Source organism: Myxocyprinus asiaticus, chromosome 50, assembly GCF_019703515.2.
Source record: "Myxocyprinus asiaticus isolate MX2 ecotype Aquarium Trade chromosome 50, UBuf_Myxa_2, whole genome shotgun sequence".
NCBI classification, from domain to species: Eukaryota; Metazoa; Chordata; class Actinopteri; order Cypriniformes; family Catostomidae; genus Myxocyprinus; species Myxocyprinus asiaticus.
Window position 1 is genome coordinate 23346382 of NC_059393.1, and position 27851 is coordinate 23374232.

Genomic DNA, 27851 nt, shown 5'->3' on the forward strand with positions numbered 1-27851 from the left:
CAAATATACTGAATATTGTTTCTTTTTAATTATGTTATGTTCTTCAATATGTTCCACCCCGAACTTCCTGTTTAAATAGGAAGTACATCAACACAGGAAAGAAAACTGCGCTCATTTGAGGGCGTCAAACATACAGTAATAAATTCTCAATTGAGCGGCTCACCTGTGCAGTTTCTCTCCTCCATGTTAAGAGCGAAACCGTTGTCACAGCGGCACTTGAAGCTTCCAATGGTGTTCCGGCACGTTCCATAAGTGCACAGACCTCTGAAGACCTTACATTCATTTACATCTAAAAAAAAAAAAGGGAACAGAAATATAACCATACCATTTCACACTCACAACCAGAAATGACCAATCACAGTCCAGTATGCTCATCATGAACATAACAGTCAATGAAAGATTTCTAAACTTTTATGTTATATTTCTTAAAAACTATAATGTTTATATAATCAAAATATTCATAGCGCAACTAAGGCTGAAATGATGAAACTTAATAAGTATTTTATCAAAAAGGTCCTTGTACGTGAATTTATGCTATATCAGAAAATGAATGAATATAATGCCAATATTAGATATTTATGTTTAGAACTATTAGTGGTTAAAATGAGTAAACTAAGTAAGTGTTGTGGGTCAATGATTAAACAAAATGGTTTTGCATGAACTATACGTTTTAGAGCTTTATTTGAACTTTTAAGTTTTAATATTAGTATTTTCAAAACGATCAGTCTGATACGGCAGATATTTGAAAGCGATAATGTTAGAACGTATTTTTTTCCAATTCAAATGATAAACTCTTTTTTCTACAATAGGTTTCGAAAATGCTAAACCATATAGATTTATAGTGATGTTGGCCAATATTATTATTTTCAAAATTACTGGTCTGATTCGTCAGATATTTGAAACCGATAACAACTAGTTTTTCCATTCAATTTATAAAATCTTTTTCTACTATCGGTTTTGAAAACACTAAACAGTAAAGATTTAAACTGATATCGGCCAATATTAGTATTTGCAAAACTATCGGTCTGATAAGGCCAATAGTGGAAATGAGTTATATCAGAATTTTTTTCCCCAATTCAAATGATCAACTCTTTCTCTGCTATAGGTTTCGAAAATACTAAACAATATAGATTTATATTGTAATCGGTCAATATTAGTATTTTTTAAATTATCGGTCTGATAAGGCCAATATTGGAAAGTGATAATATGGGAACTTTTTTTTGTTTTGTTTTTTTCAATTAAAATGATAAAAAAATTTTTTTTTTTATAACTTATAATTTCCTCAATTCAAATGGTAAACTCTTTCTACTTCAGATTTTTCAAAAAAACTAAACAGTATACATTTCTGCTGATATCGGCCAACATTACTATTTTCAAAATTATCGGTTTGAAACCGATAATATCAGAACTTATTTCTTTTTCCAATTCAAATGATAATTTTTTTTTCTACTATAGGTTTTGAAAATACTAAACAGTATAGATTTATCTTGACATTGGTCAATACTATTATTTTCAAAATAATCGGTCTGTTTCTGCTATTTTTTTTTATAAAACCGATAATGTCAAAACTGATTTTTTTCCCAATTTAAACTTTTACATTTTAATATTAGTATTTTCAAAACGATCAGTCTGATATGGCAGATATTTGGAAACGATAATGTCAGAACATATTTTTTTCCAATTCAAATGATAAACTCTTTTTTCTACAATAGGTTTTGAAAATACTAAACCGTATAGATTTATATTGACATTGGTCTGTTTCTGCAATTTTTTTAAACCAAAAATGCCAGAACTGTTTTTTTCCCAATTCAAATGGTAAAATCTTGTACTAAACAGAATAGAAATAATATCTATTAATAAAAAATTATAGATATCGGTCCAAATTTTTATACATGATAATTTCTACTCTTTTGTCATTAAAAAATACAGAGCCAAAACTTTTCAGAAATTAAAGACATCTTTGACAATAAACCTTTGTAGAAGGGTCTTCCTGTCAGGATATCCCCCCGGTTGGCAATTCCAGGTCCACGTGGGCAGATGGTTTTGAATTCGGGCGTGCCAGGTTTGGGACACGCCTCACAGTCCACACCCCATGCCGCACCCACCGTACAACAGCACATATCAACACGGTACCGGCCCGTTAACGGCTCGACACATTCATCTTCGTCCCACTTCATGTAACACAGCTCGTTACGGATATCTGCCAGACACACACACACACACACACACACACACACACAAACATTTCCAAATCAACCAAATCGCTCTTCATAGTATGGTTTACATATGTTATCGGATGAATAAAAATAAGTTTGTTTTGGATTCGTTTTTTTCTTTGCAGTCAGAAATAAAGTTACTAGTTTCTGGTTTTAATTAAAAAAACATTCAACTTTGAGTAAATGATATATTGTGCTGTCTGAACCAATAAATCATCCAAAGTCATGATTTATTTCAAAAGGAAAATTAAATGCACAGAGTACAATATTAAAAGACATTTGCGCTGCGTTCTCATACCGACACAAGTTCGTCCGGCTCCGTCCAGTGTAAGTCCCTCCGGACACTCGCATCGGAACGAGCCCTGGGTGTTCACACAGCGGCCGTTCGTACACACACCAGGGAATACCTCGCACTCATTAATATCTAAAGACAGAACAGAAATGTGATGTATAATAGGTCTGATGTCTTATGCAACTGCACAAGATATTCTGGGAGGTAAATGCAGCAAAGGACTCTGGCTAAAAATTACCTTCACACACGAGTCCTTTCATCCGGGCGAAACCTTTCGAGCAGGCCGTATCTGTGAGGAGAAAATATGGGTCAGGTTAACGAATGTGAAAACTTGCACAGCACTGTTAATTTGTGTATCTGAGTGTTTTGGTGACAAAATTGCAGAACATTTAACTTGCTAAAATTTTGTCCGACAAAACCTTTTCTGGTCACATCTTCAAAGAGAAAACTGATTAATAAAGTTATTATTTCCATTAGGAAAAAATATTAATAAATAAATGTTATATAAATGTAAAATATAAATTAGGTTCATTTATATTTTAATTAATTAAAATCTTTAAATCAAATTAATTACATGATATGCCGATTAATCGAATTAATCGTGATTAATCGTTTATATAAAATATTTGCTGAGAAAGGCTCATGAATAACAATCATTCAATATATAATGATTAAATAATGATATATATTTTTTAAATGCATTACATTATTGTGGCAGATGAGAAAAACAATTAGACAATACAAAAAGTGTCTGTAGACGGCAGTATATTGTTTATTTCCTCACTACTGCACAGTCCACAGAAAGCCTTTTTGCAATTGAATTCATAAATCTGTCCTGAATAGATTTATTATAAGGGCTTTTTTTAAGGACACGTCAATGTACACATGCATCAGACGGACGCTTTTAGAGCATCTCACTTTGGTTGTGTCACTTTAAAGTTTTTAGGTCACTGTGTCAAGATAAATGTATTTTTATGCAAGCTGAGTATGGTTTGTTCTCTGTACAGCTATACGTTGCCCATACAGATGGAGTTTTACTTACTGCCCCCCGCTGAAAACAGGTGGTACTTCAAGATTGAATTGTTTCGATGGTAGGAATATTCCTTATTATCTTTTATATAATTAATCACACCAAATTAAGGCATTAAAGAGCACCTATTATGGTTTTTAAACGTGCCTAATTTAGTTTTAAAGGTCTCATGCAATAGATTTACCTGCATCCAAGGTCAAAAAACACTTTAATTTGCTCATCATTTAAATTGCAGCATTACCTTTTTTGCTCAGTGTCAAGAAAACGACTCGTTCAATGATCCGTTCTAAAGGATTCATTCTAAACTCCTCCTTTCAGAGAGCATACTCTGCTCTGATTGGTCAGATGTCCCAGTCTGTTGTGATTGGTCTATCGCTTAGTGTAGTGTTTGAGGGCGGGTCAAAGCTGTTCGCTAGCAGCCAGTGAAGACCAGAGGTGGGTTTTTTTGTTACCAAATTACGTAGGTTAGTACAGGAAGTAAGTCTGGAATTACAAACGACTCATTTCAGATGTTCAGAATCAGTTCTTTTGTTTGGGAGTCAATAACTCCATTTGTCGTGCACTTTGATTTTTGAAACTTTGCAGACTTTTTTACATTCACAAACAGCTGTATAACACACTACATGAAAGGTCATATTTGAAAAAACGTAATAGGTGCTCTTTAATATTTACTCATTTTAAATGTATTTTAATTTTTCTTGTTTTAAGGATGTTTAGATATATTTACTGAAAAAAACAAAACAAGACAAACATACTAATTAAGACTTTTTTTAAGTGAATAATGCTTTTTTTAAATTCTAAAAATGCAAAAAAACAGGGTTAAGGATAGCGTTTGGGTTAGGTGTTGTCTACATTAATTATAATTCGCTTTTACATAAAAATTAAATAACTCTTTTGTATGTTCTCATTCAGATTGCTGAGTAAATGTGTGTGAGTGTGTATGTGCATATAGCTGAACTAACCAACTTCACAGCGTTCACACGGGCTTCCCCAGGCCGCCCCAAGCGTTGAACAGCACTCCGACTTCAGCGTTGCCCCGTTTATATTCACCTCACAGCGTCCATCCTGAATATTTAACCAGCAGGTGCCTTTCATGCTGTCTGCATGGACGAAATCAACAAACGAAAGAAAATAAATGGACACGTTGACATTTAGAATGGCTCCCCTACCGAGAATCAATGTATTTCTGCAGATATAAACTAATTCTGATGTCTGCGACGGACACCCCATAGCGTAGTGGGATAGAATCATAATGGACATTCATCCTGAAAGCACAAACGCTCAACCTGTTGCCTTCACACCCCATTAATTTAAATCAAACAACGTTCAGTTTCAGATAAATGAAACCCCCCTCACTTGGAAAACAGGCACAATGAAAGTAGCAAAATAACATCCAGTCACTTTTAAAAGGAGGAAATAAACACTGACATGCACATCACTACATTAACATTGTGTGATAGAGTCTCTCTTTGGTTGGTTTTTAGACATAACAGACCACAAAAAGTTAAGTCACACTTTTCAAAATGTATAATGTTAGAAAACAATATTTCAAACTGAGTATCATCTGCAAACACATGCTGCTAGAAAATAATTTGAAGGCCACTGTATATGTTATTTAAAAATATAGCTGTCGAAACAAATTGTGCTGACGTTTAGCCAAAACCGAATGATCGTACTCACCCACGCAAATGGTGTTTGTAGAGTCCAACTTGCTCCCGTGAGAACATTCGCAGTTGAAGGAACCGGCCACGTTGCGACAAATGCCATTAATACAGGGGTTTGAGTCGCATTCGTTGATGTCTGAATGAGAGAATCATGAGTCAAAATCAATAACACAAAAATATACATTAAATATGACAACGTCACTTTCGCGAAAAAGGATGAAAATGTCAAAAAATTTAAAACATTTGAAAAAGGAAATTTAGTTACCTTCACATGTTTCGGAGTCTGCTTTGAAGGAAAATCCTTTAGGGCAAGAGCAGGTGTAACTGCCAGGTGTGTTTCGGCACATTCCATTATCGCACAACAAACGATTCACCAAACATTCGTTAATGTCTGAAAAATACACAACATAAGTTAACGAAAAATGTATTTACATATTTTTTACCCTAAACTATTAAACAGGTGTTACACCAAATATTGTTATTATGCACGTATAAAAAAAAAACGTAAATCAAATTTGTAACATTCATAACAAACGTGGTCTTGCGTTAGCTTATTTTAGAACAATACAGTGTGTACAAAAATTTAACTTGCCGTAAATTTGCCACTGGTCATTTTCACATGCAAATGAGCTTTGTGGCAAACTTGCGACAAATTGTCCATTATCACCAAAGGTTTGCTGCAGGTTCACCATTACCGGTGAAGAGTTGCAAACTTCTGGCAAACGTTTACGACGAATCACAAGCTCATTTGTATGTGTAAATAACGAGTGGCAAATTTGCGGCATACTGTATTTGTGGCAAGTTTGCGGCTAGTTTGCCAGAACTCTCGATTTTTTTGTAAGGTTAATGCTATACATATAAAGTAAACTGAAAACTAAAAAACGTAGCTAGCTCGACTTACCCACGCAGTTTTTGCCGCTGACGTCGGACTCGTAGCCGATGTTGCAGATGCAACGGTAGCTCCCGCGCAGGTTTTCGCAGATTCCGTTCTGGCAGATGTCTGGATCCAGAGCGCATTCATTGATGTCTACATAGAAACACAATACAGTCAATCGCCATTAGCTGCGTACGAACAAATGTGCTATTTTTAGATATAACAGCAGTGCCGTAGACCGAAACTCACCTCGCCCGTCTGCGGTGATTCCAGGCCCGCTGCTGCACACCGCCTGGAACTCAGCTAAGAATAAACAAATTACGTTAGCCATCTGATAACACTTCTAGCATCCAAGTAATCAATCAAAGCTCAGAAAATTCAACGTCAAAACAGCTTACCTCAAATATACAAGTACTGAGTACACTTTGCCGCTCAAAACCATCAAACATAAAAATATTTGTAACTCAAAAATGTGTAAATCATTAACTCAGTAAAGTCATTCGATATAAATCAAGAAAATTAATATGAATGTGCAGTGATAATTCAAACAGAATAATAAACATTTTCAATGGCAAACTTCTATATTCAAAAAAGTGAAAATGATCAACAAACAATGAGTGTGTGAAATGAGTAGAATAACAAGTAATAACGATGAATGATGTGTTCAGCATTGTGGCTGATTTATTGATTTTTTGACTAATTAAAAAAAAGAAAAAAAAAGTTCTGTTTTATAGTCTGACCAGTTCAGTTTCGTGTTTGTCTAAGCAGGGTTGGGAGGGTTACTTTTGAAATGTTTTCCACTACAGATTACAGAATACATGCTGTAAAATGTAATGTGTAATGTATTCTGTTTGATTACTCAAGGTCAATAATGTAATCTAAATACTTTGGATTACTTCTTCAGCACTGGTAGATTTTTTCACTTGTTTAGACTATAAAAACTCTGCCAGTACAGTAAGACAAAATACACATGATAAAAATACATTCTTAAAAAAACCTAAATATCTTATGCAGTGTTGTTTCTAAAACAAGATAAATCTAACTGATCTTGTTTTAAGGATTTTTAGATATTTTTACCGGAAAACAATACAAAAATTATCATCAAGAATGATATTTTGCCCTAATATCAAAGGTCTTACTAGAAAAAAATAAATTATGATCCAACGTGAATTTTCTTGATAAAAAAGGTACGATCTTGTCTGGTAACATGTGCATGTAATATGGCTAGAAATAGCATTTTAGAATATCGTAAAGCTGACAATTTACACAAGGTTTATTTCTATTTCTTCTGCTCCAAACTTACTTCAGACTTACTTCTCTGTCTGCTCGTATGAATGTAACACATCATAAGAAAGTGTTTCACCGCTGTTCCAATGCACTTTGGATCGCATCATTTATATGTATAAATGTTTTCCATCTGAAAGGACTAAATATTAAATGAAACAAATGACAATAAAATGCAAAGTAATCTCTTCAGTAATCAAAATACTTTTTATTTTAAATTATGTATTAATAAGTCCCCTTTCTGCTTGTCAGAGTGGATTGTAAGGGGGGTTACTACACTCGGTGACCTATATGAGAGTGGAGGGTTGAGATCTTTTGAAAATTTGGTTAAACATTTTGGGATTCCCAGATCTCAGTTCTTTAAGTATTTACAGCTGCGCCACCTGTTCTGTACTATTTTTAGGAGTAGTATAAACCCCCCTAAAGCGGCAGATACTCTGGAAGTGGTGATTACTGCCTTTGGAAAATGTCATGAGGCATCAATGTATTACTCCCTGTTAATTCAGAGCCTGGGGGATGGAGCTTTAACTTCTCTCAAGAGATTATGGGAGATTATGGGAATGTTCGGAGGGAAGGGTTTAAATTCATGTAGTTTGATTCCGTGTTTCCTGTTATGTTTGTTTGATCTGTTATTGGAATCAATAAAAATTGTTAATAACAAAAAATATTAGTATTGTTGTGGTTTACCTGAGTTGAAAGCAGGGCAGGGTTGGCAAGGCTCTCCGAATCCGTGCTCCGGGTTGGCACAGCAGCACTCAGACTTCGTCACTGCTCCGGGAAACGGGCGAGAACAGGTGCCCATTTTTATGGCCCCGTAGCAGGTTGTGCGCATGTGGGTGTCCACGCACACCCGCCCGTCCATGTCGATGGCCAGACCTGGTGGGCACTCGCAGCGAAAAGAGCCCTCGGTGTTTACACAGCGGCCATTCATACAGATACCCGAAGTCTGGCATTCATCGATGTCTGTAAACGTGAATAAAGGAGATTGCACAAACACCGTAAATTGCTATACAACATTAATACATAGAAAGTCAGGCGTTTGTCTTATTGAAGCATTTATAATAAGGGTTGCATTATCAATAAAGACTCATCAACCACTACTGAAAAATCATATTGCAGGAAAGCAAACTCAATTGCCTCAAGACACTTCCCGACAGGTTTGACGTCAATGGAGAAGAATCATGAGAGGCGAGAATCAATGAGGATCGATAACACTGACATCAAACCTGCTGTTTCAAGACATGTTAAGCCAGGTTTGACATAAATGATGTCACTGTAGTCAAATCTAGTGATCGTTAATTATTTAAGTCAATATGATTGTTTGTCACTGATGTCGAAACTGCAAATATTTGCTGAATTTGAGAGTTACGATGGGAAGATTTTCTACAGACTACTTTTATGGAACTTTTATTTTATTTGAATGTTTCAATGTTTCAAACTCACCAGTGCAATAGCGTCCATTGAGTGCCAAAGCAAATCCTGGTTTGCAGATACACTTGAAGCTTCCATCTTCATTTATACACATGCCATTGAGGCACATGTTAGTGGTGGCACATTCATCATGGTCTGAAGGAAAGATATAGATTAGGTTATTCATATTCCACCAAAAAGTATGTATGTATGTAGTTTACAGAGTTACAATTTCAATGCTTACCGATGCAGTTCTTGCCTTCCGGACTGATTTCAAAGCCAGCATTACAGATGCACTGGAAACTGCCGTCTGTGTTTACGCAGCGGCCGTTTCGACACATCACCCCATTCACGATACACTCGTCAATGTCTAAAACAACAGAAATGTGTTAGTTCCAACTGTCCGACATAGGGTGCTGTGCCACGTAAAGAAAAGTTATGCTGACTTTTGAATCTTCAAATGATTGTTTAACAGCCAATTTGCTGGTCTCTCTTCATCACCGTTACATTTTAATGGGTTATATAGTATATAAAATTAAATTCTACCAACATTTCGATTTTATTAAAATGAAAATATCATGCTTTTTCTGTAATGTAGTTTTTATTACTCTAAAATGCTTAATGAATTTTCTGAGAAAATGCTGAATTTCTCTTTGTTCCTGCAATTTCTATTGAACACTGCTGCTTAAAAATCTCTGTAACATCATATTTCAGGTAGTGACATCATAAAGTGGTTCAAACGGAGATAAGCTGCCATTACATTTACACTGTTATTGGCCTTGTCAAGCACAATAGTTCAACTCTGTTACGGAACAAATCGTAGTTATCGGTTTTAACAGAAAAAATATTGATCTACAAGAATACTGTCTGTAAGTAATATGAGCGTTGCAAAGATATGTGCTTATTAAGGTGGTTTTAAGACATTTTCAAACCCCAAACATTTGAAACTGACACAAAAACTGCTCTAGGCACAAAACTAGAAACTCAAATTCCATTAGGTGAAACCAATATGGAACATACCAATGCAGGCTTGCTTGGTAGGGGTGCCCTGGTATCCCTCATGACACTTGCAATGGTACGATCCTTGAGTGTTGACACAGTCTCCATTCACACAAGGGTTACTTATGCATTCGTCCACATCTGATGTACGAAAGCAGACATTTGGGAGACCATTAACACAATTAGTGAAGAATATGTTTCCAAATAAAATGGCACAATCTGCAACTTTTGCTATATTCAGCAAGCTCAGGCCTGAGGTACAGACATGCAATGGCATGAATCACCTACAGATGGCAGCAGAGGCTGTCTTAGATGGGCATTTTCACAAGTCCAGGAGACTTGTAAATTTTTTTTATTTATTTTTTGCTGAATTCCACCATAAGATCTCACAGTTTTAGAGAATATGTTTAGAATATACTGTATACATACATGGCCGGGTCTAAGGGGAAGCATTGGCCCCTAGATTTTCCTTGTACACCCACCCCCCCAAGATGGATGGTAAAACAACTACAGGGGACTCCCCTGGTCAGATGAATAGGGATCCTATTGCCCACCCTACAGGTCAAAACCCCCCTCCAAATCACATCCTAGTACCGGCACCTATATACATATTTACCAATGCATTCTTCGCGTACATCCTGCCTGTAACCCATGTTGCATTCACATCGGTATCTTGTTGGCGTTGGAATACAGCGTCCGTTCAGGCACAGGTTGGTGAAATGCTTGCACACGTCGATGGTAGTCTCGTTCAACTGGCCTGATAACGAACAACAAGACAGAATTATTTTTGTGGCTTTCGCAACCAAGTTGGGGATTTGTTGACAAAGTTGGCAACATACTGATTTGCGTCTTCGTGCCGCCGTTGCCGTTTCCAGTTGTGTCACCACCGATGCCTCCAGATGGGTAGCCGCCCCCATTTCCATTTTGCGCAGGAACTTTGATGCCGTATCCGTTGAAACCACCGCTGTTGAAATCGGCACCATTGAAACTGCCACCGTTGATGGTACCGCCGTGGATGCTACCACCGTTGCCAGTTCCAAAAGGAAGCCTCTGAATGCAAAGCCGTCTGTATTCGTCTACAATAGTAAAAAAAATGGTCAAAGTCGGAAAAAACGTAAATTACAATCGCTAAAATGTTTCAGCTACTTAAATACTTCCATTTTTTCAACTTTTTGCCAATTTCAGCCAACGTTTATGTTCAGAATTTTAAAACAATACTTGGGGACAAATTACTCCCTTGTAAATAATAATCTATGCCTTTCTACTGGGCTCTAATTGTGTTAAACAAGAAAATTGAGGAATTGGCAAGGGATTTGGCAACCTCAGTGCATTTTTGCGGCTCAAACATGACATTGTCAAAAAAGAGAAAAGAACACAAAACACATGGGGATGAAGGAGGCGGCAATGAAAGAATGTTTTATCTTGTGGGAAGAACTGAAGTCGCTCTGTTGACCTGAGATGTATTTTTCTTGATTTTACTCTGTGCAGTAAGTCTTTAAAGAGCGCTACATAAAGGTCCAACTCTTGAACATCTGAAGAAATTCCTTCTCTGAACGTTGTTTTGAATGTAATACAGTATGAGAAGTGTAATTTATAACTACAGTACTTTTGGCTCATCATGACAGGATTATGATGTACTTTAAGGTCACATCTGTGTGGCTCAAAACTACATAAAAATACCACACGCATTCTTATGTCAAGAGTGATATTTCAACTAGATGTTTTTAATTTTCTCAAAAAAATTTACACAATTTTCTCAAGAAAATGTAACTGGTGTTTGTTCATACAAAACACTTTAAGGGGTTGATGTTCGGAAGGGTGTCGTTAGGTGGTTGCTAAGGTGTTCTGAGTGGTTTTAAGCATTATTATGTGATTGCTAGGTTACTGGCTTCAAGTCAAGAGTCAACCCCAAAGTCTCTACACTGCAAACTATCAATTTAAAACAAGACGAAATGACTTGAGAAGCAGAATGGCATAAGATATTTCAATCTTGTTTTCTGAGAAATCTAACTAAATTTGGTGCGGTTTATGCTTAAAACGAGAAAAAAATATTTGCAAATGGGGAACTTAAAATAAACTTGTTTTCCCTTTGAATTAAGTTTTTTTCTTAACCCACTGGCAAATAGCTTTTGCTTGATATTAGCATAAACGCTACAAAATTTAGTTAGACTTCTCTAAAAACAAGACTTAATATCTCATGTCATCTTGCTTCTCAAGTAATTTGTTTCTTTTAAGAATGTTTAGATATTTTTACTGGAAAACAAGACAAAAATTATTTGACATGAAAACAACTTAAAAGAATTAGTCTGTTTTTGAAGTATTTAAGTAACGCACTCACCTGAACCTCTGACAGGGCACATCTCTGGAATATGTCCGAGCGCCCAACAGCGACCCGTTTCACAGCAGCATTGCATCTTAGTGTACTGACCGGCCAATTCACCCGCACAGCGACCGTTCGCCAAAGACGAGAAACAAGTACCAATACGTTGATCTGAAAGAGAGAGAGAGAGGTCAGTTATGTTAGGTAAATATGTTAGTATGCAATAAGTAAACTGTATACAATGTGCACATTTTCTATATGCATGGAATGTATGAACTGAAAGTAATAACAAATGTGATTTTTCTAGTTTGATCTGACTGACGAAACCTAGTCAACATAAAACGTTTTTTACGTCTGATTTATTTAATACACCTTCCTGGACTTACGTACGATTACAATTGTGTATGTTTTATCAATGCTCGTTACTCCAAAGAAAAAATCTATGTTTTATAGATTAAAAAATAGTTTTATGTGAACATTTGCTAGACAGACATCTTTGAGTGTTGCGCCGCATCTCGCTGGGGTTTCCTCGCAGAAGCATGCATGTTTAAAACCACATCTTGAGACACATGCGTTCTGTTCAATTTGTTGCACTGCCTATACCTTTTTAAGTGCTAAAATGTATTTGGTCTGAAAATCCTCTTAGGCTATTTCAAAGCAATAATTTAGCATATACTAGCAAGCAAAGTGCTTTAAGATAGTGTTTACTAAAACCGTGCCCATGGAATGGACGTTACACATAACAGACGTCTCCAAATAAAACAAATACTTTTCTCATGAGTACAGTTGCGGTCACAGGAAGTCATGTTCATGTGTGTCCTTTACACTGTCCTCTAGTAGGAAGTTAATTTATGAGGTGAGAGCTGTAAAATTTGAGGAAGCCACTGTAAACCAGTGGTGCTCCAAAAGCCCCCTGGAATAGGATTGCAAATGGAAGTTTCACCCGGTCAAAGTCGACGAGGGGGGCTAGGTACATACACGGATGTCAGCAAGAAAGCACATATGTGTGTGTAAACCATGTTAAAGGGGCAAGACAGGGGTGAAAGTCGATAAACTTGGTTAATGAGCCAGCAGACTAGAATAAATTAAGTCCATTTGGAGTAATCTTAGCCAATTACATTGGACATAAGAAGCCTTTCATCTGGCGAGTCTAGTTGCAGAGTCCATACTACACGCTTCTCCAACCCCAAACCCCCTGGGATTGGCCCAACTGGGGGAGGTAGGGTGGTGATGGAAATGCTGGTTTCAATTGGAACCAGACCTTCCCTCTTGCTCTAATGTGAGCTTTCTTGTGTTTGTAGCTATATCAAGTGAGAGCGAACTTACAGCGACAAGGCATTAGCGCTGATTAGCATCTGCCTAAATAACTCCCAACGGTCTGGTTCTGTAAGATACAAAGCACCAGCCAAGGCAGAAAGCTGTGTAGAAAATGAAGGTGAAGGGTTTGTTTTAAATACAGGGAGGTGTTGAGGCAACAATGCAGGGCTCACAATGAACATTCTTCTTGTCAAAAACCATTTTTGGTTGAATAGTGTTCTTGAGATGCTATATGGTAATTTGGAGATTAAATTTTTTTATTGATGTTTAATTCTAGGTTCTTCAGATCAGTGTATTTGTTTCTGAGTTCTTTAAAACACCAGCTAATAGATGGTTTTCTAATGAACCAGCGAATAAAAAGTTATCTGTGGAACTTAGATTGCAAAAAAAACAAAAAAAACAAAACACGTTTATTAGTATTTTTTGTCTGGTTTTCCAGAAAAATATCTTAACGTTCTTAAAACTAGATAAATTACTTGAGAAGCAAGATGACATAAGATATTAAGTCTTTTTACTTACTTATGTAACTAAATGTAACTAAATTTAGTAGCATTTATTAGAGGTAGAATGATATATCGGTTTTACCGATATATCGTTGCATTTTGGAATTATCGGTTATCGGAAAAATCTATGCCGGTATTTTTTTCAGCATTTCGTCATTTCAAAATAAGAGTCCCTGGTCTGGTTATTATTGGGATTTTGGTTGCACAATAGTACATAACCACATCTGAGATTTTATTCATTTTAGACTCTTTGTCCACGCCCGTCATAGTAAGGAAAGAATACGATTTTTTTTAATGCTCAATAAATAGATTTTTAAAAACTATTGGCCGATTAATCGGTTATTGGCCTTTCCCACCACCATAGTTATCGGTATCGGCAAAATCCACTATCGGTCAACCTCTTGCGTTTATGCGTATAACACACAAATAAAACTATTGCCAATGGGGTAAAAAAAAAAAAAACTTGATTCAAAGGGAAAACAAGTTTATTTTTCTTACACAGTTGGAAAATAGTTTTTTTCTTGTTTTAAGCATAAACCACACCATATTTTGTTAGATTTCTCAGAAAACAAGGCTCAATATTGTTTGTCATTTTGCTTCTCAAGTAATTTTTCTTGTTTTAATGATGTTTAAAAATTTTTACCGTAAAATAAAGACTACATTGTCGGTAAGAAATTAAATTTTTGCAGTGTAGTAGACATGAAATGGCATTTGAAACCAATTTTGCTTCAAGGTCACCCTTCAGAGTATCTCAGCATATCCCAATGGAAACACTTCTTTTTCAAATCAATCTTTATTTGCTTTTATTTGCTTTTATTTCATTAGCGTGAACTGGCATTAAATTACAATGTTTACTATTGGTAAGATAATACAGTAGAAAGGCCACATTACCTAAAACAATGCTTAAATAGCTATTTTGCTAATGGTTAACATTATCCAACTTTTAAGGAAAGTTGTTTCAGAGGTGGAGTAAGTTGTAGATGGATGGACAGGATGGAACTGGGTGATTCATTAAGATGACAATACTTAAAAAAAAAAAAAAACACAAATGTATAATGCACAATAAGACAAGGAACATGTATTAAGAAAAAGGTCTATTTTAATTGCATATTGACTTTCAAAAGGCTATCATATGATGTATATGATATACAAAACTAAATGAACCATTTTTAAATGCTACTCTTACATTTATAGTTTCTATTAATAAAATATGCCTTTCCATAAAATAATAATAATTATTATTATTATACAATTATTATTTAATTACATTATTATTTAATTCTTATTTTTTACCATATGAAGCTGATTTTGTAGGCTACATTAACTATGGAATATGTGGTTAATTGTGGTTTCTCCTGGTATTTCAGATATTATTATTTTCATGAAACAGAATTTTATTTGTCTGTGCATGTATAACAACATTATTCTGAAGGCAGGAGGTGCTAAGCAAAATGTGAAGTGTCAAACACACATTTAGCAGTGAATAATATTTACTCAAACATTAAAATAAATTAAAATAAATCAATATAGCTTACAAACAGGTGAAAGTCCCGTAAGTCTAGGAATTTTTACGAAAGGACACCATTATTTAAAAATAAAAAAAAATATATATATATATATATGTGTATATGTGTATATGATGTCATATCTTAATGTTACAATTGACAAGCTCCAGACGCACATAATTAACAGAGACCACAAACGTCGAGACTGTGCCCATCCGATCTGAAATCGCAACGTGCGCATTTTCATCCATAAGGTTCACACTAGAAATACTGGCTGCATAGATTCATAAATTAATTGTAATTTTGGTTAAATGTCGCTTTATCCTTGTGATTCTAGGATAATCAGTCAAACTAATATTTTCAATATTTGTATTTTAGTCATAATTCGTGCCTTTCTAAATATGGTATTCGGCTTCGGGCACATCCCTAGTTTTAATAACTATAGACCAATATCAAAGTTGTCTTTTATTTCTAAGCTTTTATAAAAAGTTGTGTTTTCTCAGCTTTCATCAAATTTTTATTTATTTTATTTTTTGGGGGGATTTTTCCCCTTTTTCTCCCAATTTGGAATGCCCAATTCCCAATGCGCTTTAAGTCCTTGTGGTGGCATAGTGATTTGCCTCAGTCCGGGTGGCGGAGGACGAATCCCAGTTGCCTCCTCGTCTGAGACAGTCAACCCGTGCATCTTATCACGTGGCTTGTTGAGCGCGTTGCCACGGAGACATAGCGCGTGTGGAGGCTTCACGCCATCCACCGCGGCAACCACGCTCAATTCACCACGCGCCCCACCGAGAACAAACCACATTATAGTGACCACGAGGCGGTTACCCCATGTGACTCTACCCTCCCTAGCAACTGGGCCAATTTGGTTGCTTAGGAGACCTGGCTGGAGTCACTCAGCACGCCCTGGGATGCGAACTCCAGGGGTGGTAGCCAGCGTATTTTACCACTGAGCTACCCAGGCCCCCCAGCTTTCATCATATTTAACTACTTTTAATGTTCTAGACAGATTAAAATCTGGTTTTAGACAGGCTCATAGTACTGAATCCGCTTTACTGAAAGTAACAAATGACATTTTGATCAGCCTTGACTCAGGGTCTTGTGCTGATTTAGTTTTGCTCGAACTTAGCTCAGCATTTCATACCATTGACCACAACATTCTCCTAGACCGGCTTGAGACAGTGGTTGGTATCCAGGGTTTAGCCTTGTGTTGGTTTGCCTCTAAAGACAGGACATTTTCTGTCAATCTAGGGTGTTTTTCCTCAGCATCTGCATCTATAACTTGCGGCGTCACCCAGGGATCTATTTTGGGTCCTTTATTGTTCACGATTTACATGCTTCCTTTGGGTTCCATCTTTCACAAGTACAATATTGTGTATAATTGTTATGCTGATGATACCCAATTTTACCTCCCCATCAGACTTGACAGTAACTGCTCTCTTGGCAATCTTTTCAACTGTATGGAAAGACATTAAGCATTGGATGGCAAAAAACTTCCTTCAGTTGAATGAGGATAAAACTGAAGTTATTATCCTAGGTTCATCAGATCTCTCTGCTGACCTCAGAAGTCAGTTAGGTTACCTATCTAATAATGTGCACAATAGAGAAATCTTGGAGTTATTTTTGATTCCACTATGAGTTTTGAGAAGCAAATAAATGCTGTCATTTAGGAAGTTTTTTCACCTAAGGTCTATTGCCAAATTAAAACATTTTCTCACACGCAAGGATCTGGAAGTAGTGGTCAATGCGTTAATTACATCTCGACTGGATTACTGTAAAACATCTATACCAGGCAGTGTGAAAAACGCTCGGAGGATCATCAGAGACTCCAGCCACCCGAGCCATGGGCTGCTCTCACTGCTACCATCAAGCAGGTGGTATCGCAGCATCAGGACCTGCACCAGCCGACTTCATGACAGCTTCTTTCCCCAAGCAATCAGACTTCTGAACTCTTGATCGCTCATGATACATATATCAGCACTGCACTTTATTAGCCTCAGACTGGACCCACATTTCATACTTCACTTAATAACACACTGGCAACTGACTATCAACTGACAGCTGAATGTCAACACAACACTTCATATTTATTCCCACTGATTAAAGTTGGTTCAGAATGCCGCAGCCAGATTTTTAACAGGGACAAAGAAACGAGAGCACATTTCTCTCATATTGGCCTCTTTGCATTGGTTACCAGTTACTTATAGAATTGATTACAAGATTTTACTTTTGTTTTTACGGCCCTACTTGGTCTGGCCCCACAATATATTGGCGATCTCTTGCACCCTTACTCGCCATCTAGGTCTCTAAAGTCAAGTAATAAATTTCTCTTGTTACCCATTCTAGACGTAGGTCGAAGGGAGATCGGGCTTTTTCAGTTGCTGCCCCCAAGCTTTGGAATAGTCTTCCAGTCCACATCAGGTCCGCACCCTTTATAGCTTATTTTACATCTAGCCTAAAGGTCCATTTTTATTCCTTATCCTTTTAAGCCTTCTGATGGAGTATATAGAGCTTCTGAGTAAATGGTTTTAGTATTCCTACTTTTTTTGTCTATATTTTATGTTTGTGCTATGTATATTTCTACTATTATTGTTGTTATAATAATCTCTTGTTTTCCTTTATCTGCCTGCTGTACAGCACATTGGGTCAACTTTTGTTGTTTTAAATGTGCTTTAGAAATAAATCTGACTTGACTAGATCAGCTGAAAAATCTGCTCTTGCAGTCATCTGGAAAAAAATGTTGGCCTCATTCATGAAACAGTTGTAATTGTCGAAACTGTTCATTTAACCATTCTTGCGCAAATTGTTGCATTCATGAAACATGAACAGAAAGAATTTCCAGGTAAATATTGCGTAAATTCATTCTGAAATTAATTGTCGCACTCATAAAAAACGAGTAGAACGAATTTCAATGTAAAACGTTCGTAAAGCCATTCTCACGTCAATTCTTGCATTAATTAAACACAAGCAGAATGAATTTACAAGTAAAACATACGTAAAGCCATTCTTGCATAAATTGTAGCAGTCATGAAACACAAGCAGAACGAATTTAAAAGTAAAACTTTTGTAAAATCCATTTTTATGCAAACTGTCACATTTATGAAACACAGGCAGAACAAATTTCCTTGTAAAACATTCATAAAAGCCATTCTTACACAAACTGTTGAACATAGAGAATTCACATGGAAAAGGTTTGAAAAACCACTCGTGTAAATTTCTGCATTCATGAAACATGAGCAGAACTAATTTCCAAAACATTTGAAAAAGCCGTTCTTACTCAAACTGTAGCATTCATGAAACACGAGCAGAATTAATTCACATGTAAAAGATTTAAAATTTTTTTGTGTGTAAATAGGGCTTTCATGAAACACGATCAGAACGAAAATCTTCGTAAAACTACTCCTACGTAAATTGTCGCATTGATAAAATACAAGCAGTTTTAATTCACATATAAAACATTTGAAAAAACATTCTTACAAAAACTGTCACATTTATAAAACACAAGCAGAACAAATTCACATGTAAAACATTTAAAAAACTATCATTGTGCATAATGTACATTGATGATTCATGCACACCAAGACCAGCAACATTTTAAAGTTAAAAGGTTGCATTATTTCATGTTGCCTGCCTAAATAGACCCTTACTACAGTTGAAATCAGTCGTTTTCATACACTTTGGTTGAAGTCATTTAAACTAATTTTTTCACCACTCCATAGATTTCATATTAGCAAACTATAGTTTTGGCAAGTCGTTTAGGACATCTGCTTTGTGCATGACAAGAGTAATTTTTCCAACATTTGTTTACAGACCGATGTTTTCACTTTTAATTGACTATATCACAATTCAAGTGGGTCGGAAGTTTACATACAACTATGCCTTTAAGCAGCTTGGAAAATTAGCCAGTTAGCTTCTGATAGGAGGTGTTCTGAATTGGAGGTGTACCTGCGGATGTATTTTAAGGCCTACCTTCAAACTCAGTGCCTCTTTGCTTGACATCATTGAAAAATCAAAAGAAATCAGCCAAGACCTCAGAAAAAAATTGTGGACTTCCACAAGTCTGGTTCATCCTTGGGAGCAATTTCCAAATGCCTGAAGGTACTAGGGCTGGGCAATAAGATGATATAATCAGATATCAATGATGTCTTACAAAGATCCCAATGCCGATTGCGAACAGACGATGATCGACAATATCGGGAAATGGCAAAACCATTGATCTGGGAAGTCTGCAAATATATTAAACAGTGGCCAGGGTGTGAAACTAGCACCCGCCACCCACAAGATACGACGAAGCTGAAACCAGTTCACAAGTTCCTCATCCAAATGTATTTCATGCACGCTTCATTTTTGCTCATCTACCCACAACAGGCGGACAACCTGTAAGACGCCTCGTAGTGACACGACAAGAAATGCTGTTATTCACAAAGACACGCACTTGAAGCTGTTTCGCAGTGTTTGGCTACAAAAGACTAAAAGTTGCAAAGCTACTATTGACATTTTTCAGAAGCATGATAGTAGCTCAGCTTTATTAATTTTCTAGTAACAAGCTACTTTTTCCAAGAGTAGCGGTGTTGTATCACAATACTGGTTTTAATGTCACATGCAAATACAGCTTTACAGCCAAAGGAACTGAGATAATAATCAAACACACTAGCCTAAACTGTCCTTTATCTCATGTAGCGTTGAGAAGTCATTCACTGAGAAGTTTATTTTGTACTGAAATATTAAGTTAAATGCACACACACAGATATAAACACACTTGCCTATGCTTAAAGTGGTTGACCACACAGAGTTCATTGTCATGAGTCATACAAGCAACATGAAGTACATCTCAGATTTGGCCCAGGAGTGTAAGGTCAGCGGTACAAATGTGTGCTTGCATGCATGTGTGTGTTTCTGTATCAGGATGAAAGAGTCTTACCAACACATCTGGATCCATCAGTGCTGGTGACATACCCTCGCGGACAGGTGCACACGTAACTGCCGGCGGTATTGGTACATTCTCCACCATCACACACGCCGGATATAGTTGTGCATTCATCGATATCTGAAACACAACACAAAAACAAGATTTTTTTTTATTGATGCATCCTCTGCCTTGATAAAAACTGTAAAAATCGCAGAATTATCACTTGCGATTTTTCAGTTAAACTTGGTTTCCAGACTAAAAGCAAAGTCTTGCTGTTGAATCGAAACATAAACATACTTGGGTTGTCCCCAAGTGTAGTTGAAGCATTACTGCAGAAAACCACTGCAGCTGCAGACGCTCGCATGAAATCAAATCTGATTATGCCAGCACCATAGCTGAGAAACTAAAAAGACTCCAAACTCATTCATTACTTCATGTAGAATTCATTAATTTAATCAGCTGTGCATCTCCAGAAGTATCCTGTTGATGGATGCATTTCCAAACATGTTAACTCTGAATTGTGATCACAAACCTCTAGTTAGAATAACACAGAAGAAATTTCTTTAATGGTCAGAGGTTACTTTTTCATAGTTCAGGAGACTTTATGGAGTTTATAGTTGTGTTTCTCTGCAGTATCAACCTTATTTCAGATGATTCGCCAAAAAGTCTTTAGGAGAAGTTAAAATCGTCAATTGTTGTCGTACAGTAAGAGTATAGAGCTATAAAATGTATGTGGATAGCATAGCTCTGAAATTTGGTCTTGGCAGAGGTTGATGACAAATCTTTGAGTCTATGTTGAGAGTTTGTTTTGCAGAGTTTGGCATCTTGGCAAATCTGAGCACAGTTTGAGATGTTGGTGAGATCTTTTCTAAAACTTGATGAAACATGAGATTAATGGGGTCTTTTTCTCAGGAGAAACATCTGAGAAGCATGTGAATTCAGCAAAAGTCTCCATTTAATCTCAATGCCATGTTGGAGAAACAATGGAGATCCTAAAGAAATCTCATTTGTGACTTTACTTTCCTATTGAGACTTTGAGAGCTGCAGTTGTATAAACAATGCACGTCAACACTTCATCAAAGATGAGCCCAGTGGTTCGACAAATCTAGACAACAGCATCAGCAGTAACAAATTGTCGCTTCTTGACACCATCCACATTCATATGGTACATAACGCGACTATAACTGCAAATTCCAAACCGAAACTCAGAGTGAACTACTGTAACAGATGGAAGATGTTGGTTTTTAATGTGTGTCGTTCTTATATTTATACACACGTGCAATTAGATTTTTTTTAGTAAAATTATATGTAGACATTGTGTGTAGGGTTTGTCACATGAGTTTGAGGCAGGATGTGGTACGAACATGATGTATTATTGCGTGTTTGATGAGTATGTGTATGTGGACCAACTTTGGAAGACAACATCCCAAACCGACTGAGAACGGTCCTGCTGGAGTCATAAAAACCTCGGCAAAACAAACAGGCTTGTCAGTGTGACCCGAGAACGGCCCAGACTTTACACAAAGCAGACATGAAGTTGTATTCAGAGGGAAACGTTTGCCACCTGGATAAATGGCCCCTGGTCAGAGTATGGGTTCTGTGAGGGTCTCAACCAAAGAAACATCACTGTACAGCCCAAGATCACGTGTACACTGAGTTTGCGTGCGTATTCACATGTCTGTTCATGTCATTAGAGGCCCTTTTACATGACAAGAGAGCGTTCTGTGGTTTTGGCATTCCAGATGTAATTGTTTCTTTGATCAGATACTGACATCAGGTTCACTGCCAGAGTGCTTGGCACTTAAATTAAAAGGAGGAGGGGAAAAAATATGAAAAAAAGATTAATAGTGATGTAAAAAAAAAAAAAAGAATCAATGAAAACATAATGTCTACAGCACTGCAGCCCCATTATTTCTTATCCAAGTCCATCATTTGGGTTCCTTGTGAAAAGAAATGTGACTGGACAAAAAAATGGTTCCACCCAGAATTTTAAAACTGTAAAAAAATTTCAGAGCTTTATGTACTATAGAAACCTTTTTAGGTTCTTTACAGAAGAAACATTTTTAAGTTCCTATAACATTTTAGTTCCAGTTATATGTTCCAATTTAGTTCCAATAATTCCATATGAAAACCTTAAGCTTCACGTCGCTAATGATACCTAGAACAATACACTGATCCATAAGAACCTAAAACATAGCATCAAGAACTTTCTTCATCTCCAAAGAAATATATTAGCCAACTCAAAAAGAAGTGGTTCTTGATACGAGGTGGATTTATTTTTAGTGTACATGCAAACTTAAGAAAATAGCTTTGAAACAGCTATGAAACAATTGCTTTCTGGTGTAAACTTGAATTCTTTCCACCACACCAAGTCTCAAACTGCCCTAGTCAGCACTAAGAGGTTTGTCCTACCACCTCGCTTGGGGCAAGACTTTTTCCACTACACAATTGTCTTGTAATTAACCACCCCAACAGAACTCCTACCTGGGTTTTTCCACCCTTTCATACGGCTTCAAAGATCAGAGAGCAGTTTTCCAGTCAAACTCCAGCCGTTCAGACTCTAGTACTGGTTGTTTTAGTGAACAGAAGATACCATGGACGATAACTGAGCACCTAATTACCGAATTCTCTCTGGTTTTCTTGGTCTCTGACCTTGAGAAAATAGCTGCTTTGTCCAGGCCTGCACACAAAGGTTCTGTTTCTTCTCCAAACTTTCACTTAGTTGCGGACACGCCGTCTGGGGTCAGAATCTGATTAGGAGTCAAGCTAATAACCTCGAAGGTTGGGATTATCTCTGGATGACTAACTAGAAGTGTGTTGGGTCCCTATTGGTGAACATTCTTAACTTTTAACTCCGAGTTTTAGGTCAAAATCAGACCGAACTACAACCAAAGCCACAAATGGGAATGTTAACCATTCGAGAAACATCACCAAAGACACAGTTGATACTTCAATTAAACAGAACTAAGAACACCTTAAAATCTTTTTAGCCATGAATGCAAAACCTCTGAGCAATAAAAATAAAAGTTGTTGTCAATGTTCACATTTGGAGACATTTACAATACTGTGGTATATAAGGAAGAACACACATGCTGGAATGTGAACATAACTGTAATCCACTATCTGTCAATCTCACTAAGATTTATCTAAATACCCCCAAAGGGCAGGCTTGGTTCCAACAACTACAGATTCCCCGCTTTACAACACGCCCGCTTGTTTTAACTCTGCATTGTTTAAATTCCACTCAAGCGGCACTATCTAACATTAAAGATGACCAAGATGGACCCAAAGAGGAAAAAAGCTGTGGCTAAAAACTCAATCAGGCTGCTGCTTAAACTAGAAAGCACACAAAAGTGATTCCAGCCAACATTTACTGGAGAGTTGGACCTGACACTGTCAACATGTATATTTCAGCAACAGAAAAAAGCCAAATGCATGACTCAAGCTTTTTTCCCCAATTATGAGCTCAGAATGGGAGTGAAATCATTGCTAGTTTATAAAATCCACTCACTACTGTCAATCTTCAACAGTTCGTGTTTTAGGTTTTTTTTAATTGCATTGGTAAAATAAGTGCATTGAGTGACGTACCTTCACACTTCTGGTTGGTTTCACTCTGCCGATGGCCTGCGGGACATTTGCACTCGTAAGATCCCACGGTGTTAATGCAGTTCCCTCCAGCACACAGTCCAGGAACGGCCTGACACTCATCCACATCTAACAACATGAAGAACATTGCAACCATCAGTTCTATATCTATTGTGAGATAATATGGAAAACCTATTGCAATTAAACACACAGAAGAACATTTATTTTGTTGAAAGGAAATACTAATAACTACAACAGCAGCATCTAAACCTTTGAGACCGAGTATGGATTTCACTTTGGTTCTGTGAGTATTTCTTGTAGGTGTTTTCTTTAAGAGAGTTGAAGACATTTATTATTCCCTCAGACTTTGCCCTCACAATTTTGCTCTTTGATAGCTCACTGTCTGGTCATGTAGTCATCGCACAAACTCATCGCCCTTGGACTCCATAACACAACTTAAATCTGTGGTACTGTCTGAATTGGACAGATTTTTGGAAGGACTTTTGAATGGCAGTTACGTCTGGCTAGCACACAAACACTGCTAACATCAAGCCAAGTCTGTTCTCCAATGCCTGTGTTAGATGTCTAATTCTTGTCCTGTATTTGTTTTCATACTTGTTGATACAAGGGATGGGTCACGATGAGCGACGAGTCAACTAGTTGTCCAACAACCAACTAGTTTTTCTTAGTTTTGATATTTTTCATGGTGGTGCTTTTAGCAGCCCACTGTGTTTTAGCTGTTAAGGCTTGGGTATACTTTGCTTTTCCGCATACAATTATGTCTCACGCATGGAACCCTTGTGCTAAGTGTCTCGTCTGCAAAAAAACTTTTTCTAACTTTTTCAAATTGTTTTTCGATAAAAATATCTAAACATGTCTTAAAACAAGATATATTTACTTTAGCAAAACAACATAAGATATTAAGTCTAGTTTTCAGAGAAATCGAACAAAAATTCGTAAAATGTACATTCACCGAGCACTTTATTAGAAACACTATTGTCTTAATAAAGTGCCCAACGTGGTCTTCTGCTGTTGTAGCCCATCCGCCTCAAGGTTCGACATGTTGTGCATTCTGAGATTCTATTCTGCTCACTACAGTTGTACAGAGGGGTTATCTGAGTTACCATAGCACAGGGGTCAGCAATCTATGGCACACGTGCCAGCATTGGCATGCGGAGGTGTAATCACTGGCACGCCAGCAACGGCGAGAGAGGAGTAGACTATTTTAGTTATATGAAATTCCGCACCTGCATTCTGATCTACATCTTGATGCAGTCCTTCCTCATGATCACACAGCGTGTTTTCATGAGCTGAATGGGAGTCTAAACAAAAAGTTAAAATATGACGAGACTGCAGTATACCCAAAAGACTCGTGCAGCGAGTGCAAGCCATTCACGCATCACGAGCTGTCAGCGCTTCACTTTCGGTTAATCACGCGAGTAAACGCGCCCGCTTTACTTCGGTCAGGCTGCGCGGATGACAGCCTGCATTCTGTGTTTCATTTGTTTCTTTTTGCTTTCAGAACAACACATGATGTAAAAAGGAAAACACCACTATTAATCCTTGAGATTTCCAACCCAGCATACAGGTACACCCTCCTTAAACCATGGTCACACTCAAAATTACATTAAATGATTAAAAGAGAACACATAAACCCACATCGTGGGGTTTAAAAATCTAAAGTCTATTCAAAATACATATTAAACCTGGAAACCTGTGTCGGCACAGCCATTGACCAGGAAAATCAAAAATGGCACTCCATGTCAAAAAAGTTGCCGAACCCCTGCCCTAGCCTTTCTGTCAGCTCGAACCAGTCTGGCGTTTCTGTCCGCAGAACTGCCACTCACTGGATGTTTTTTGTTTTTGGCATCATTCTGAGTAAACTCTAGAGACTGTTGTGTGTGAAAATCCCAGGAGATCAGCAGTTACAGAAATACTCATACCAGCCCAAATGGCACCAAAAATCATGCCTTGGTCAAGATCACTGAGATCATTTATTTTTCCCCATTCTGATGGTTGATGTGAATATTAACTGAAGATCCTGACCTGTATCTGCATGATTTTATGCATTGCACTGCTGCCACACGATTGGCTGATTAGATAATCACATAAATAAGAAGGTGTACAGGTGTACCTAATAAAGTGCTCGGTGAGTATCAAGAAAAAAACATTTGCCAATGGGGTAAGAATTAAAACTTGATTCAAAGCAAAAACAAATGTATTTTTCTAACCCCATTGGCAAATATTTTTTTCTTGTTTTAAGCAACAACCCCACCAAATTTTGTTAGATTTTTCCAAAAACAAGACTTAATATCTTATGCCTTTCTTTTTAGTAATTTTTTCTTGTTTTAAGGGTTTTTAGATAGTTTTACCAGAAAATAAGACAAAATATTCATTAAGATTTCTTTTTTTTTTTTTTTGCAGTGGAGCGTTGCAGTTTCAAGGTAGTATTTAAAGTTAAAAGTAGTCTTGAGCCCCTGCATTGTGTTTCATTCTGTTGCATGTCATCTAGCTGTTTTTTAAACTCAAGAGCATGGCTTATGTAAACAGCCTCTAAGAAACTCATGCAATCAGGTTGAGATGAACCCAAAACCAGCCAAATAATACTGGCCTTCTATAAGATTGCTTAGTTGACTAGTCGTTCAGGTGATCCACTGACTAATAAGTTTTCCTCTTTAGTTGAAACAATCTTCAGGCCTTCAACCTGCATCCAATAAGCACCAAACCATTGGTTCTGTCTTCTAATATAGTTCTAAAACAGTCTCACCTATTAAATGCAACTGAACACAAAGAGACTCTGGAAAGTTCAACGTATGGCACACAGATCCTCCAGCTCAAAAGTGCACATGTGTGTGCTTTGTAATTCAGCCAGAAAAACTTTTCCAAAGGCTCTCTGTCTTTGGGTAAATCCAGGCCAGACATAGGAGCTTTCTCTCATGTTGGATATTGAAGGGAGGAGAAGAATATTTAAGTTAAAGAGGAGCCACTTTAATAGCTCTTTCTTGAAAGGCATTTCTAATCATTGGGAGGGAATTCTAGGGATTATTTGAGATTATATGTGAAGTCAGGGTGGCATTTGGTATTTTGGCACAAGAATGTTCTGGTAGGGCAGGAACTGGAGACAACTAGACTTTGAGCTATTTTTTTTTTTCACTTATTAAATGGCTCCATGTCCAACTATGTGCTTGAAAATTAAACAATTTGTCCAAACATCAAGCCCATAATTGTAATAAATGTGACAAGCCACCAAGCCATCCCATTTAAAATTGTCTTAATGGAAGTCATCTAAACATTTGTCATTACTGTCCAACACAATGGGAAGTGTCTTCATACATGGACATGGTCTGGAGTGTTGGTATGGTTTACCTTACAAGGGTCATGACCTCTCTCAGTATCATTTGGCACATCAGGCTGGTCATTAGGGCAAGAATTTTGCAAACATGTGAGCCAGATGCTGAGAGGTAAATACTGAATGGAATGTTGATATAGTAACTCTCATCTCTCTCTCTCTCTATAACTGTCTGTCTGTCTACTACCGTTTGGCACCAGCAACGGGCACTTGGTCATTCTCACCTTGGCATGCACCAGTCCGAATGTTGGGTATGAAGCCCCTTCGGCAAGGGTGCGGCTGGGCAGGGCACATTTCACAAGGGTGACCCCACGCTCGGCCAATGGTTGCACAGCAAAGTGTCTTGGTGCACACAATGCCACTCAGTTGACCCTGGCACATTTGGTTGTTGACCTGTGTGAAGCAAGGCCCGGTCCGATAGTCTGAAAGAGAAAGAGAGAGGAAGAATTTAGCAAAACAGCAATAACTTTGCAAGCTGTGTAAGTGATTAATAAAACATTACATCAAAATGTGCTACATAAGTTTGTTCATACAATGAAAACGCCTGTCCTTGGGTTACTCTGCTGAAAAAACTAGCCTACAGTTGTTGGCTCA

General features: G+C 37.1%; 1 protein-coding gene across 1 annotated transcript in view; it reads right to left on the bottom strand.

Moving 5' to 3' along the window:
• The window catches only part of LOC127438809 (fibrillin-2-like), an 89692-nt gene that overhangs the window by 35899 nt on the left and 25942 nt on the right, over nucleotides 1-27851 (bottom strand). Inside the window, exons 7-25 of the mRNA XM_051694663.1 lie at nucleotides 27482-27679; nucleotides 23912-24037; nucleotides 20336-20461; nucleotides 12108-12260; nucleotides 10609-10845; nucleotides 10386-10526; nucleotides 9791-9910; nucleotides 9015-9140; nucleotides 8804-8926; nucleotides 8048-8323; nucleotides 6326-6379; nucleotides 6104-6229; nucleotides 5468-5593; nucleotides 5219-5338; nucleotides 4501-4638; nucleotides 2747-2797; nucleotides 2515-2640; nucleotides 1973-2200; nucleotides 164-289 (exon numbers count right to left, since the gene is read on the bottom strand). Coding sequence (XP_051550623.1) covers nucleotides 164-289; nucleotides 1973-2200; nucleotides 2515-2640; nucleotides 2747-2797; nucleotides 4501-4638; nucleotides 5219-5338; nucleotides 5468-5593; nucleotides 6104-6229; nucleotides 6326-6379; nucleotides 8048-8323; nucleotides 8804-8926; nucleotides 9015-9140; nucleotides 9791-9910; nucleotides 10386-10526; nucleotides 10609-10845; nucleotides 12108-12260; nucleotides 20336-20461; nucleotides 23912-24037; nucleotides 27482-27679 — 2721 coding nt within the window. The remainder of the gene's footprint in view (nucleotides 1-163; nucleotides 290-1972; nucleotides 2201-2514; nucleotides 2641-2746; nucleotides 2798-4500; nucleotides 4639-5218; nucleotides 5339-5467; nucleotides 5594-6103; nucleotides 6230-6325; nucleotides 6380-8047; nucleotides 8324-8803; nucleotides 8927-9014; nucleotides 9141-9790; nucleotides 9911-10385; nucleotides 10527-10608; nucleotides 10846-12107; nucleotides 12261-20335; nucleotides 20462-23911; nucleotides 24038-27481; nucleotides 27680-27851) is intronic.